Source organism: Etheostoma spectabile, chromosome 17, assembly GCF_008692095.1.
Source record: "Etheostoma spectabile isolate EspeVRDwgs_2016 chromosome 17, UIUC_Espe_1.0, whole genome shotgun sequence".
NCBI lineage: Eukaryota > Metazoa > Chordata > Actinopteri > Perciformes > Percidae > Etheostoma > Etheostoma spectabile.
Genome location: NC_045749.1, coordinates 7,031,983 through 7,046,389, shown reverse-complemented (window position 1 = coordinate 7,046,389; position 14,407 = coordinate 7,031,983). Strand labels below are relative to the sequence as shown.

Below are 14,407 nucleotides of genomic sequence, written 5' to 3'. Positions count from 1 at the left end.
ATTTGCTATTTAAACGACGTGGGCGCGGGACGGGAAATTAACAACTGGGTCGGTCTTAAAATAGCAAAGACACTGGTGTCGGGCTTTTGGCAGTGCTGGGGACTAGATAGGGACCCTTAAGTCTAAAGATCTGGGGACTTTAGATCTGTAGTAAGAACTTGTTAACATACAATTAGTTTGTTTAGAAATATCCTAGTTATACTGTATAACAAAGAAAATGTTTTTCTGAGGAAAAAGGTTGATCCTCACTTTGAATTGATTAGTGGTTTCATATACTGAGCAACCAATGGCAAACCAACTACATTTACTCATTTCTCATTTATTTGACAGTGACAAAAGAGATCCAGGCAGGAAATATTTTACACTACATGTTAACACTGTGTTATAAATGTTCATTCACGTAAAATTAAATGTACTGCTTGCAGAAATCTTAAATGTTGGATTATTTTAAAGCTCGTTCAGGCGCTGAGCCACACAGCCACGCCGCCACTCCCTGATGACTGGATCACCTATCGGGGGATCTTGAGTAACTACAATTGGATATGAAAATTGAAAAGAAAAAACTCAACCTATAGCACATACAACAAAAGGTCCCTGGTCGGACGTTGCAATTATGTGAAATCCGTCTTAACCACAAATCCATCTGATGCCCTGAATGTCTTTGTCTACTGCACAACATTACACTAGACAATCAGTATACGTCTCATCGTCCGACTTACAAATGAAAACAATTTTTCAAGACTTTTCTCATTTGTCTGCAACAGTCTCAGTGTAACCTCGCTTAGCCTGACTGAGGCCGTCCAGCAGGACTTTAACCGCTACACTGGGCTTGGACTCCAGGAGCTCAAACAGCCTGAGGCACAAAACACACTAATACCACACTGTTGCTAAACTACGTCACACACACATACAGCAGATGTAGGCTATGAGCCTTCATGCCAGTGTGTCAGCATGTATGAGAGTTCCTACCCATGGAGAAAACACATTCAAGGTGGCAGTTATTACTGTGTACATATATTTGTATTTAGTATTGATGTCCACCCATAAGAAAACACATAAGGTACTTTGGTGTGTGTATTGTGTGCACGTGTCCTGTGGCTGGTGAGGCCAGTGCAGTCTGGCAGGGCCAGATTGGGGGCTGTCATGTGACTAATGTGCAGCACAGCTCCAACAGCTGACAGGACACTGGGCCCAGGGTCACTCACACACACACTTACACACAGGCAGCCCAGATGGAGAGCTGTGTAGGCCTGCTGTGACTACTGTAGCATCAGGTTAACAAGAAAACAGGTCAGACTGGAAAGCAGTATGTAGTATGTTGACATACTCTGTCCAAACAGCCTGGATAGATGATGCTTCATGAACTAATGACATGGGTGTCCAACAGATGGAGGGAATAAACATTGGAGCGAGGAAAATAACTGGAGAAGAGAGGCTTTGTGTGCCTACACAGGTAGATTTGAACTCACAACACAATTGAGTGAATACAATCATAAAATATTATGAAAGAGAAAATACTGACCTGCTGTTTTCTGTCAGCTCCTCCAGTTTGACTCCCAGCATGCAGCACTCCTCCTTGAGCTTCCTGATCAGGGAATTCTGGGAACTCAGCAGACCGTCCAATTCACCAACTGCAAATCGATCGTGGGAAAGTTGTTGGTTACTGTGAGGTTAACCACCATGGATGATTTTGTGTGCACTTTGAGTAGCAGTCAGAAACGGTGGCAGCACTGGCCCTGATGGAGGTTAACTTTACGTATCACTTCTGTTAGACACTTTTCAGCCCACACGCCTACACTGAAGTTCAGACGTTGTCAAACTCAAAAGCCTGCCTAGAGGATCTATTGACACTGGACACCACCATCTCCCACCTGTCCTTCTCTCTAATGATAGACACATGTGTGTATACAGTATATACTGTATGTATATACTGTCCTTCTCTCTAATAATAGACACATGTGTGTATACAGTATATACTGTATGTACTGTTTATATAATATGTATTCAGTATCTATCTCTCTTCTACTACTACAGGACACTTCCTTAACTGCTCCAATTAAGAAAGACAATCTCAGTAAAAAACAAAAGACAATTACATTTGTAAGTCACTGATAGTGAGCTGTGTAATTTATGGCAATTTAAATAAGCAAAAAAATGATGGCATGGTTAGCACTATCTCCGACTGTCACCTCCAAGAATAATGTAAAATATTAAACGTCAAAAAAGACTTAAACAAAGGACAGAAGAGTTTCTTTGACACAATTTGAATGCTTTTTATAGAGAGAAAAAAAAAGGATGAGTTGGCATTTTTTATTGTAATCATCTTTTCATATATTTCAGTGTTCTCTTTTTCATTTTTGGTTACCTCATTGACCCAGGATTTCATTTTGGTCATGCTTTCATTTAAATAAAAGTTTCAATTTTGGAGAAAAAAGACATTGTAATGTAAGTTCCATGCTATTGTGTTATCTAATATACTGTAAAGAAGTTTAAACTCAATTTAAAAAGCATGGTTACTTTTATTAACACATACCTTACCAAGAGCAGGCCATTCAAACGGCCTTAAATATGAGAGAAAACATCTATATTATGGACAGAGCTGAACAATTACATCGATTGTAACTAAAACTGCCGCAAAAGTGCATATTGTTATAGATACATATGGTTCTTTGTATTCTCAAAAACCCTTTTGGTCAACATTCACATTTAAATTGTCCAAACAACAGGTGGAGATGTACAGAGCATAAATATAAGCACAGAGAATAGAGGATGGAAAAGTGCGAGAATAGTAAAACGAGATGGAAAAAGAGAGGGGGATTGTTGTTTGAAAGCACTTTCTTCTTTCCACCCTTCCTGCCACATCCTCATTCGCTCATGGGGGCCTCTTTCTGAACAATCCAACATTGGGCTTTCATCATTCCTTTGAAATGATCCCCGTCCCGCTCTCCAACATATGTCTGCTCTTTCAAAATAACAATGGCTGTTGTTTGGATTGAGGGAATGATCCACCTGCTCCGGCATTCTGTTACAGTCAACCGAAACCAAAAACACCAAGGACTCCCAGTCTTTGAAAAGTAGCTCACACTTGTAAAGTTATTTATTTTGCATACAGTAGATATTGGGATGGAAAGAAAGAGATAGAGAAACCTAGTACGGTAGAGGAAGAGCCATGGTGGTAGATGCCTATGCTATCATACCATTTACCTGCAGGCTGAAATTTGACTCTATACTTGTGATATTTCCCTTCTTCTTTCTCTATGTGCTATATAAATATAAAAAGGAGGATTGGGAGAGGTGTCAAGGCCAATGCCCAGTGATGTCACATAATATTACTCACTGGCTGCACATGTGTGTCCACTATGAGTTACCAATAACCTTTCATTTCACTCTGTACAGCCTCTGTCCCCAGATCAATGCATAGAGGGCAGAAATGGACTGCTACAGAGCATGAAACTAAACTACACAAACTCACGGGCGTGCACACACATGTACACTAAACAAAGTTTGGTCAGTGCTGGAAAAGTTGCATGAAGAATGCTAATTAGCTGAACAGGCTTTGAATGCGTCTGGCCATGCGTAGGCCAAAAAGAACCCTGGGACACAGAAACACAGCAGAACTGGCACTGGAAACAAACAGAGAAAAATGAGGGAGGGAGGGAGGAAGGGAGGGAGAGAAGAAGCGTGGCAGGGAGGGATGGAGAGAAACAAATATCTGATATCATCTAGAGGCTGCTCTGTACGCATTTACTCTAAAAGGAAACATGAAAAAAATAAATCTAAGGTGGGAAGGAGCAGAGAAGAAGAGAGAGGGGGGACGGATGGATGGACGGACAAACGGATGGACAGAGAGGCGGGATTTGGAGAGCAAGAAAGCTAATTATCCAGCTCGTCTGTTGGGTTGCACGGGGAGAGGAAGTGATGCGAGCTACTAAAGGACGTCCACCCCTCCATCCCCTCCCTATCCACAGTTTCCTGCTGTGCTCTGATGTCAGTTCTCTTTAGACAACATGTGTGCCGCCGACATGCGCCAGAAACAAACCCTTTGTTTTACCCCCCCCCCACCCCCCCCACACACACACACACACACACACACACACGCACACATGCGCACACACACACACACACACACACACACACACACACACACACACACACACACCTCCCTCCATTCCTCCCTCTGTACCCTCCATCTTTGTTCTGCATAGCAGCAGGCTCCCTGGTTGTTGAAGGGAACCACAGGTAAATAAAAAGATAGGAGAAGGAAGGGAGGGAGGGAGGGAGAGCCGTTGCGGGTGGGTGGTGGGTGTGAGGGGGGGATCCAGATGGTGCAACAGATGTGCTAGCAGCAGCACCTCTGCTGTGCAGACAGACAGCGAGCTCTGAGCTGGGTCTCTGTGCGCTGCTCCCATCATCTTGCCTCCACTCTGCCCTGCTATTCTCTCGTCTCCTCTCAGGGCTTCTATTCTGCTCTTTTGAGGTCACTTCAGCTCAAATGATTTGTGTTTTCGTCCGTCCCCTCCCACTCTGGCCATGTTGTGTTGGTGGGGAGCAAGGTGGCACAGTAAGAAGGAAAGCCATCTTTTAAAACAAAGTTACAGGTTCAAGACCCTGTTTCAGCAAAGATCCACCCTGCTGAAGTGTCCTTGAGGAAGAGACTGAAACCCTCCCAGCTCCAGGGCTGCGACTCTGTAGCTGACCCTGATTAACTCTGCTGTTTGGATCCTTGCAGTTCTGAATATTCTGACTCAGTGGGCTCCATCCTATTTAGTTTTGCTTTGTTCAGCCCCCCCACATCACCCTTCCCTCTGTGTTAGACAATTAATATGCCTGTGTACCATAATGACCTACAGTAAACCTACTAAAATAGCAAATTTGAAGACTTGCTGCTGTGTGACTGTGTATAAATGTTCTCAAGTTTGTACAGATCTCTACTGAAAACACTTTAAAGCAGCCTTTTGGGGAGTATGACCTCCTATGTCCAACTGATTTGGCTCCACTGCTGCTGCCAGCCACAATTTGCTGCCATTCTAACTGGTGGGCCTATGGCCACCAGACGCAGGAATAAAGCTTCTCTGAAGAGTAAAATTCACTTATGAATGTATAGAACTGAAATGCATAGATTGATATCTATTGTTGAGATTCATTTAATATTTAATGATGCATTTCATTAGTTGTTGGTTGTCAGCATAACTACTTTTTTCTTGTTTATGACTCTTCTTCTCTAAAGTCTAACATACGTATTTGCAGGAGATTGAATGCCACAATACACACTATTTAAGAAATACAGATAAGATTAAGAATAAGAGAAGATGGTGTGCTGCGTACAGTTATTCAAATAAGTTAAGTAAAAGCTCAGAGTTTCTGTTATCACACTGGGTAACCAAATGTAGCTGCTGACGGACAGATATAAAATTCTCCAGTCAACATTTGAACAGGGACAGAGATGTGACAAAGCTGTGGCTCAACCGAAACTCGATGCAGCTGCATCCAGCATCCAGCATCCAGGATGAGGTTCCACTATACAAGACTTTAAATTACATGTGCTCCTCTGATAAGAAAAACATGGAGGGGAAAGGAAAGATGGGTTTTGGCGAGCTGATATCCTTGAGTAATTGGATACTTAATTATCTTTGAAATAGGTCAGATATGTTTAATTAAGTCAGAGAGGTGGGATGGAAATAGTGAGCTATGACACAGGTGGACGGTGTGTTTGGCCTGGACCACTGCTAGGCACAAATGCTGTTGGTGGAAGCACTGACCTCTCTGCAGGTGTTGAGCCTCTGTTTGCTCCAGCAGCACAGCCAGCTCTCTCTCTCTTTCCCGTGCTGAAAGGGTTGCAGACGCCATTTCCTCCTCATGAGCCCGTTCTGAACTCTCTCTGTCCTGTCTGGGGGAAAGGACTGGGGTGTTAAAGACACATTTAAACCACAATCCTTTTTACAATGACAATAAATGTATCCACATTTTCCAATATTAACGGCATTTTGTCATTTCAAAATAGCGTGTTCATTGGATGCACAATTTCATCACATAACTTGGCTTAATACAGTGTGTGTAAAAACAGTGTTCATCCAAACAGAGAAGCCAAATATTAGTCTGTGCCTAAGATGATTGATTACTCATCTTCTCATATTCTCAACTGCGTACAAGCAGCCCTGAAAGCAGTACATTTAAGTATTGCTCTCATAAGGAGAAGTGTAAAATGAGTGCGACAAATGAGTGTGAAATGCCCCACATCATACTCAGTGAGTGTAAAACAAAATGTAGGTCCTACATTTTTTTACCAGTTACCAGTCAAAATACAGTGACCTGTTAATTTAAGTTAGGACAAACAGTCAACTGATTGATGCATTCTTAATAAATTCCACCATACTTTTGTGTGCAAAGATCTATAATGTGGGAAAAAAGGCTGACAGATAAACACAGAGGTGAGAGAGAACGAAGGAGGAAAGCAACCACTGTACAAACAAGATGAAAGAAAGGACAGAAAGGAGAATGACAGAAAAGACTCAGGGGGTAGAAGAGTAAAAGCGTCCGGCCACTGTCGGCTTGAAGACCCCTGAGTCGTACTGCAGCTGTCTGCAAAACAACACATGCGCACACACACAGAGACACAGACACACATACACACGCTCTGTAATGTTACTTTGCTCAAGGTGCTTGTCATCCTGTGCATTTCCTGTACAATTTGTATCAACATGATTCAATTTCCAGCCACATTAATGCCAAAAACACTACAGCAACATCAGTCGATTACTCATATTTCTTTTAGTTACATAAGGTCTACATATAAATAACTCTATGACTTCGTAGTTTTAATGGAGAGCTGATAAGCATGACAGATTTGGTAGTAATAAAATAGTTTTAATCTCCACTCCCTTTGTTCGTCTCAATAACAAATAACTGGCATTGAACAACACTGCATTTTACTCCTGTTTGAACCAACTTTCTAACTCAGCTGAATGTACCCAAACAACAGAGGAACAGACAAAGAAGAAAAGAAAAGAAAAACTACAAAGACAGGAAAAAACGAACAAATAAACAGAACTCTTCCTGAAGTCCAAAGGCGCTAATGAAGAGAGAATTCTCCAGTTTAAGTGAAAACTTTTCTCCCCTACAGCGCTTGGCCTGCATCTCTAAAGTGACCGCGTCTGTCTGTTCCTTCGTGTGTGTGTGTGTGTGTGTGTGTGTGTGTGTGTGTGTGTGTGTTCTCCTGCTGTCCTGCTGTCTGGGGTGTGAAAGCGGGTGGCGGGTGTGCAGGGGACACAAGGAGACTGTGTGTGTCTGTACTCGTGTGTGTGCGTGTGTGACTGTGTGTGAGAGTGAGTGAACCCCCGCTGGGCTTGAACAGCAGCCTGAGCCACCAAAGCGCACACCAGGGCTCAGCGGGAGATGGCGGGCAGGCGTTGCCAGCCATTTGGTCCTGCAAGAGGTTCCAGGGGGCCGTGTGTATTTGCGTATATGTGTGTGTGTTTTTGTGTGTGTGATTTTGGGGGGGGCGACTCACACCAGACCTGTTTACCCACCAATTAGCATCAGACAGACCGCCAGAAAGTTCCAGCAGTCAGCAATAGAGTGGTGGTGGTGAGGACGAGGAGGTGATGAAAAACAGGAAAACAGGAGAAGATACAAAAGCTAAAACACCGAGAGCTATCACATTTTTGGCATCTGTTTGGTTTTGCTGATCTACTAAACTAACATTTTAAGTACAGCCAAGTAAAGTTGCGCAAAGCAGATTCAGGGCCTTCATTTCTGGAAACAACCTTGAGGAGAACTGCTGATTGTAAGTTTTGGTTCAATAAGTAAGGTGCAAGGGTTCAAATCCCCTTGACCATGGCTTAAAAGCCTCGTCGAGAACTAAATTTTAGCGAGAGAGAGTGTGCGTTATGAGGTTCTTTCCCCTGCGCCATTTTGTATCCCCAATATGATGCCACGCGTTTACTTACAAAACACTGTCACAAAATGGCTGCTGGTGAGCACTGTCAAATTAAAGTATAAAACAGAAAAAGCATAGAGGAGATTTCAGTGGAGAGCCAAGCCCTGGAGCAAGAATTAAGGGCGACGGATAGAGCAGAGGCTGAATATGTGGGGCTGGAGCTGGATAATTCTCCCCGGACAATAATCTGCCTTCCAGCTAATTGGTGAATGGGCTCTGGGTTGCTGCCTGTGGCAGGAAGTCTTGTTTGGGCCTAGGAGGCAATAGACTGAATGTTCAGTTAGTAGATAGCTGGGCCTGTTTGTATATGGCTGGCCTGATGCACTGTAGGACAGCTTGATAAGTATGGCAAGAGCTGCATGGGCCAGGGGCCTAAGGTAGGCTGGAATAGCTCTGGGGCTGTGGCCAGGTACAGTGGCTGCTGGGCAAGTGGGAGGTGGCAGAGGCGGTGGCTGGCTGGCTAGCTGGCTGGAGCCGCGAGGAAGAAGAGGGGGCCCAGTCTGCACTGCCTGCCTAAGTGGGCACTATTCAAGCTGTTGCCCATTAGATGTGGGGTGCCAGGGCCTGACCAAGCACGGAGTTTGCAGCACCCCATGGTGCAGCCGGCATCCCACGCCAGAACCACCAAATGCCGTGGTTTATCAGAGAATGAGCACAAATTGGAGTCAGACGGTGGACTTGGAGGAATTGGAAACAGTCGCCAACGCCAGACACCACTGACCGCTGGGCTAAAGTAAAAGAGACTAAACTCTCCCCAAATAAACACAATATCACCCAGATATACATACACCCAAAGTGAGGTCATCCAGTGAACACACACAAATAAAAAGGGAAAATCTTTGTGTAAATGTAAATTACACAATATATATGACTATATCTTGTTGTAATTTCAAATAATTATCAACATGATTGATGAAGCGTATGAAACTTGAGTTACCAAAAGCAAAGACAAGACAAAACTTGTATGAAAAAGATAAATAACATGAAACTAATGGAAAACTAAAGAGAACAATCCCTCAAATCAATGCACATGCATACGTAGGCACAGGTACATTCCTGTGATGCAAAAATAACAGGTATGAAATTAACATACAGGTGAAGAGATTGTGCCTATAGCACAAACGTGTAAACACACGAGTTGTTCGCAACAAAGATTTGTTAAGGAGGAGATGGAGGATCAAGAGGAATATTAGATAGAATAATACTATTTCTGTCACAGAGGACCATTTGTACTGATCGCTATGGCAATTTGATATACCTATGAAATATTATCAAAACTTTGATATGAGTGTTTAAAATGTAATTTTTATAATCAGACAATGACCGATTTGCATATTACCTGTCCCTTCTTGACTCCTTGTAACTAACTGAATCAACAAAAAATAGAAAATGACGGATCTCAGAATTGTTTTTTAAGATACCTTTGAAATTAAACTGATTTAACTTTATAACTGGATTTTAAAATCAATTACATTTCCATTCTAATTCATTATTTAAACTGATGACAATTATCTTGTGAGACAATATTGATTTACTGAAATGCGCTAATGCTGTACTATAAAAATACAACTGTTAACCATTTGCTCAACATGGTGGCACTTGTGATGATTATTTTCTGTGGAGACATTCCAGTGCATCAATCCGACTGCATTAATATTCAACAGTTTGATATGCAGAACTACAAAGATGATTACTGCTGCTGTGTGAGTGGGCTTGTTTATGTGTGACTGTGAGACGGTGAGACAGAGGCCTTGTGTAGGCCTATCTAAAACGATACTGCCAACAAAGTATGAGAACAGCGCAGAGACATTAAAGTGACATATTGAACCTTTGCTGCGCTGTCATTGATGCAGCGTACAACAAACACCTGAATTGTTTCGAGTAGCAGACAGTGTTACAGAATTTTCTCTCATGCACACCTACATGTGTTTGAAGACATTTTTATTAAACCCCAGGGTGATGTAAGTCAATCACTCTGCTCCCACCTTTTTCTTCTGACACCCCTCCCTTATCTCCGCTGCTGCTCTACTTTGTGAAACAAACACATCAAACACAGTCAGCCTGATGCAGCCTCACCGCGCCTTTACTCCGTGCCCAGCCCATCTTCCATCTATCTGTCCACCTATCTGTCCACAGCGTTCTCATCTCTGCGCCGATCCTTTTTTCTGCTGTTTCCATCTCTCCCTCCTCCCTCCTCTATTCCCTCCCACCCTTTTTTCCTGTAACTAAACTGGCTGTGTCTCTCTCCATCTGCTGATTCTTCCTTCAGCGGCCCTGCACCTGTTCACACCTCCTCTCCTGTTGGCCACCTCTTCTCTCTTCTCCCCTCTTACACCACCTTTATCTCTTTCTCTCTCTTTCTCTCTCTCCCTCCCTCTCTGCTCAGTGCAATGCTGCCAGGCCCATTCCTGGCTTAGTTAGCCTCTCTGTCATTCAATCCATCTGTCGGCAAGTCAACTTTGTTTACAGCGGGCGGCCCAGGCCTCTTTTCTTCTTCAAGGAGCGCTAAATCCCCCCCACTGCCACCAAGGTCAGTGGCAAGCCAATCGTGCCCAAAAAACAAAAAAATGCAACTGCTAAATAAACACACAAAAAAGAAAAGTGCCCTACCCTTACGACACACATGGACACTAACTCTCTTGAAATATGCACATCTGAATTATCTCAATCTCTCGTGCCTATGAATAAAGACATTCATGTACAAACAGACAGCTACAAATACACGACCCTCACAGAAACAAACATTGCTGTTACAACACAAATTCCCTCAGAGAGAAACCCAGCTCTAGATATGGGTAATTAGCTGCTGATTGGCCTCTGTCATCATCTATCTCCTCTCAAAACAGAGTGAGAGAAGTTTAAAAGTCTTAATTGGCACACTTGACTGATGGTCTAAACACAGGAAGAGCAGACTGGCAGCGCAGGCATCTGTGATTTTTAAAAATAAACACACACCATACGTACAACATGCTCCCATACTGACCTATTCCAGAAACCCAGTACTCTACGTGAGTGTCAAATTTGTGCCCTACAGAAATAGTTGTGGGTAGCATATGTGGCAGCGCTGAGGGTCAAATCAATTTCAGTTGAGAAGGTAAATGATTGGCTAGAATTCATTATTTCAATCAGGATACCAGCTTCAAGCTGCTTCTCATTAGACATTTGATAAAGTGAATAATATGTTATATGGATTTTACAGTATGAATGTCAAATAAATTAACATAAATGTAGAAGGATAGGAAAAAAATAACCCCAAAAAAGGTTGTCATGTTTACAAGTGTACATTTCTAATTGATGTTAAATATTTAACATTATTCAATTTAAATAAAGAATTGAGAGAAATCAGGAGCGGGACTCTCTCCCCCCCACCCACCCCAATCCATTAGGCTAGAGTTCTGCAAATCGCTGCCTTGCCATTTGGTTAATGGATATATACTTTAAGCGCACATTGTATGGCAACTGTGTACTTTTTTTTAAATTTTGAGGCCAGTTTAGAAGTAGAAATATATTGAACTCAATGTAGAGCACTTGTTGCTGTAAGAAATAAATTGTGTATTGCACTTTATTTCTGTTCCGTTGCTGATTATCTGAAAACTGGGTACAGCAAGGTTTTCTTTGTTAAAGTTTGAGGCAAGTTTATTGTAAGTGTATTGCACTTTATTTTTTATATGGTTCAGTGAAAAAAAAAATCTTCCTAGCCCTTGTCAACCATCGGATCTGCTGCCACTGAGCAGCTCCCCTGGAGCGGTTTTGATGTTAGGAGCCTTGCTCAAGGGCACCTCAGTAGTGGTAATGAAGGAAGGACAATTGAGCTCTTTCACTCTCCCCACCCAGATTTTATCCTGCTGGTCTGATGATTGAACCAACGACCTCCCGGTCACGAGGAGGGCTCTAGACTGCAACCAAAATTTGAGAGTGTGTGGCTGAATTTTACATCCAGTCACACATGTGCAACCAGAAAATTTGTTCCCTTTTTTTGTACACAATTTTGGTATCTATTAGCACGTAAGCTTAACTGTCCTCTCTGCATATTAACAATGCGCTTGCGCGCACACACACAGCTTTCTGTGATATGATATGAACGACAAGGTGAAAGCGGTTGCGGTGCTGTTGACGTTACACCTCTTCTGAGACAAGCAGGCACAATGGTGGTTTCTATGCCCTGGTGACTGACTGACAGGCTGAGGCTGTAAGTCAAGGCAACTTTATTTCTACAGCACAAATTTGGCAACAAGGCAATTCCAAAAGCTTTACATTAAACATTAAAGAAAATTAAAAAAAATGGCCATGATGAAAAAACAGGTTAAAAAAAAAGAATAATATACAAATACAAGAATAAACGTTCGTTTATAGCATATCTTTTACACCATTGTTTTGTAATTACAGAGGGAAAGTACAGAAAAAAGGTACTGGCTACCGGAACCAAATTTCAAGTACCGGTATTGGTACAGATATTGGTTCAGATTGCGCCCCTAAACTTTTCAGTTGGGGGCCACTTTGCTCCTAGTGAAAAAGCTCTGATAAGATCTCTTCTCTAACCTTTAGACCACCACTGACAGAAAATGTGTAATGTATATAAAGACCCAATTTCTGTTGCCATAATTCACAATGTTTTGTAATAAAAAATAAGTGAATATATAATAATTAATTCACATTCACATATAATGAATGTGATGTTTTATTTAGCAAAATCACATTGTTTTGTTCTATCTTATCCAATATTTCTAAGCAGATTTTCTATGCTGTATTCCGATAAAATCCCCCAGGACCCCACTGACTGATTAGTGGTCCTCCCTGTGCCACCCCACTTAAAAAATCCTGGAATTGCCCCCAGAGAGAATGTTTCAGATGAGGAAAAATAAACACAGTCAGTTAGAGAGAAAGGTGTGCAAACTAAAAGCTTGTGCCACATGGAGTGTTCTCTTGTGAGCTCAATCCACCTGTGTTGGAATTCACTTCACTCCTGAGGCATACCTGAAGTTGTTCAAACGCCCCTCACCCGTCCTACCCGGTTATATGGTTGGGGATAACTGGCTGGAAGTAACATGTGCCATCTCTCTCTCTCATTACCCACCCAGGTAATCTTCAGTGAACTCCTCTATTAACGTTTTACTTCCTAACCTGTTTTCTTCTCCTACACCCTCCACAAACCCCTCTCCTCTCCTCACTCCTGGGCCGTTAGATCAGATGCCTAGTGAGGGAGAGGCAGCCATTGAGGTGGAAAACAAAGATAGGCTTTTTTAAACTCAGTGGGGGGGAAAACTAGGGCTGTAGATGGAACCGTAGGGGGGCTTGAGCCCATCCAGTGCCTGCCGTCATATACACACCATCGCCAGGCTCATGCTTCTCTCCTCTGCTCCACTTTACCTCCTCTATGCCATTGACCCACTCTACATTCAAAACTCCATCTGTATTCTCATAAACTCTCTTCTCCTTGCAACTTCCACATGTTCTCCTCTCTTTCATTCTCATCTACCTTTATCTATTTGACCTTCTTTGCATTTCCAGCCTCTGTGTCATCTTCTTAATTCTTTATCACTTGTGTCTTTGCTCATATTTCCTTACTAAAAGACTGCACTAAAAGCATTCTGGTTGGAGTCAAGTCAATGTGTCTTTCAACCTGGTGCACACATTTTATTTGGAACAAAGAGCACATCAATATGCATAAATCCTCATTTGAGGACTTGTTATGGTAATCATTACACTGTAAACTAAACAAAATCAACATTCATTCTTATTATTCTAATGCGCTATAGGAGAATGCGTGCTTGTGTGTGATAAAAACAAACTATCTCTGTCTGCAATTGTTTATTTTGTCGGAGGTTTCTATAAAGATGCAATATGTAATACTGACAGCTAGTGTTTAAAATAGTTACTGTACTACAAATTCAAAATACTGGAGAGTCATCTACCCCCCCTCCTCCCTAGACTTGAAGTTCACGTTGGTTGCCGGGCTAAGACCACAGCATACACAATTTTGTTAGACGCTTGTCTCAAATACATTACTTCAAAGCACAGCGGAGTAGCTAACGTTTGATGCTGGCTATATTGACAGTCATAAAAGCCTGTGAACTTCTTTGGCTTAGAATTACAGTTGGAACCGCTAAAAATTCCACAACCTCGCCGTCTTTTTCCACCCAACTGAAATACACACTTTATTGGCCAAGAATTGCGGCAACAAACGCTAAACACACTGCTAACTCACGATTCTCTCTTCCCAATTTACAGCCCCCTCTATTGGCTTAAAATGACTCACCGCTGTCTGCTACGGACCGCTGAACACGCTGCACGTTGTAAACAGCAGTGGCCCGCTTGCCTGGTCCTCTGGTAACATTAGCAGTTAGAATTACGGCTTTAGCCAGGACCACTTTACTGGCTGTGTCTCAATTGTTTTAGCGAGTATGTAAACAACTCAGGTATTATAGCTATATAATTCAGTGTGAGTACACAAATGTTGAAATGACATAACAT

General features: G+C 42.4%; 1 protein-coding gene across 2 annotated transcripts in view; it reads right to left on the bottom strand.

The window, feature by feature from the left end:
- The window catches only part of sdccag8 (SHH signaling and ciliogenesis regulator sdccag8), a 45,359-nt gene that overhangs the window by 16,663 nt on the left and 14,289 nt on the right, over window positions 1–14,407 (bottom strand). For both annotated transcript variants that reach the window (XM_032540956.1, XM_032540957.1), the window contains exons 14-15: window positions 5,760–5,887; window positions 1,523–1,631 (exon numbers count right to left, since the gene is read on the bottom strand). In XM_032540956.1, the coding sequence (XP_032396847.1) occupies window positions 1,523–1,631; window positions 5,760–5,887 (237 nt within the window). The remainder of the gene's footprint in view (window positions 1–1,522; window positions 1,632–5,759; window positions 5,888–14,407) is intronic.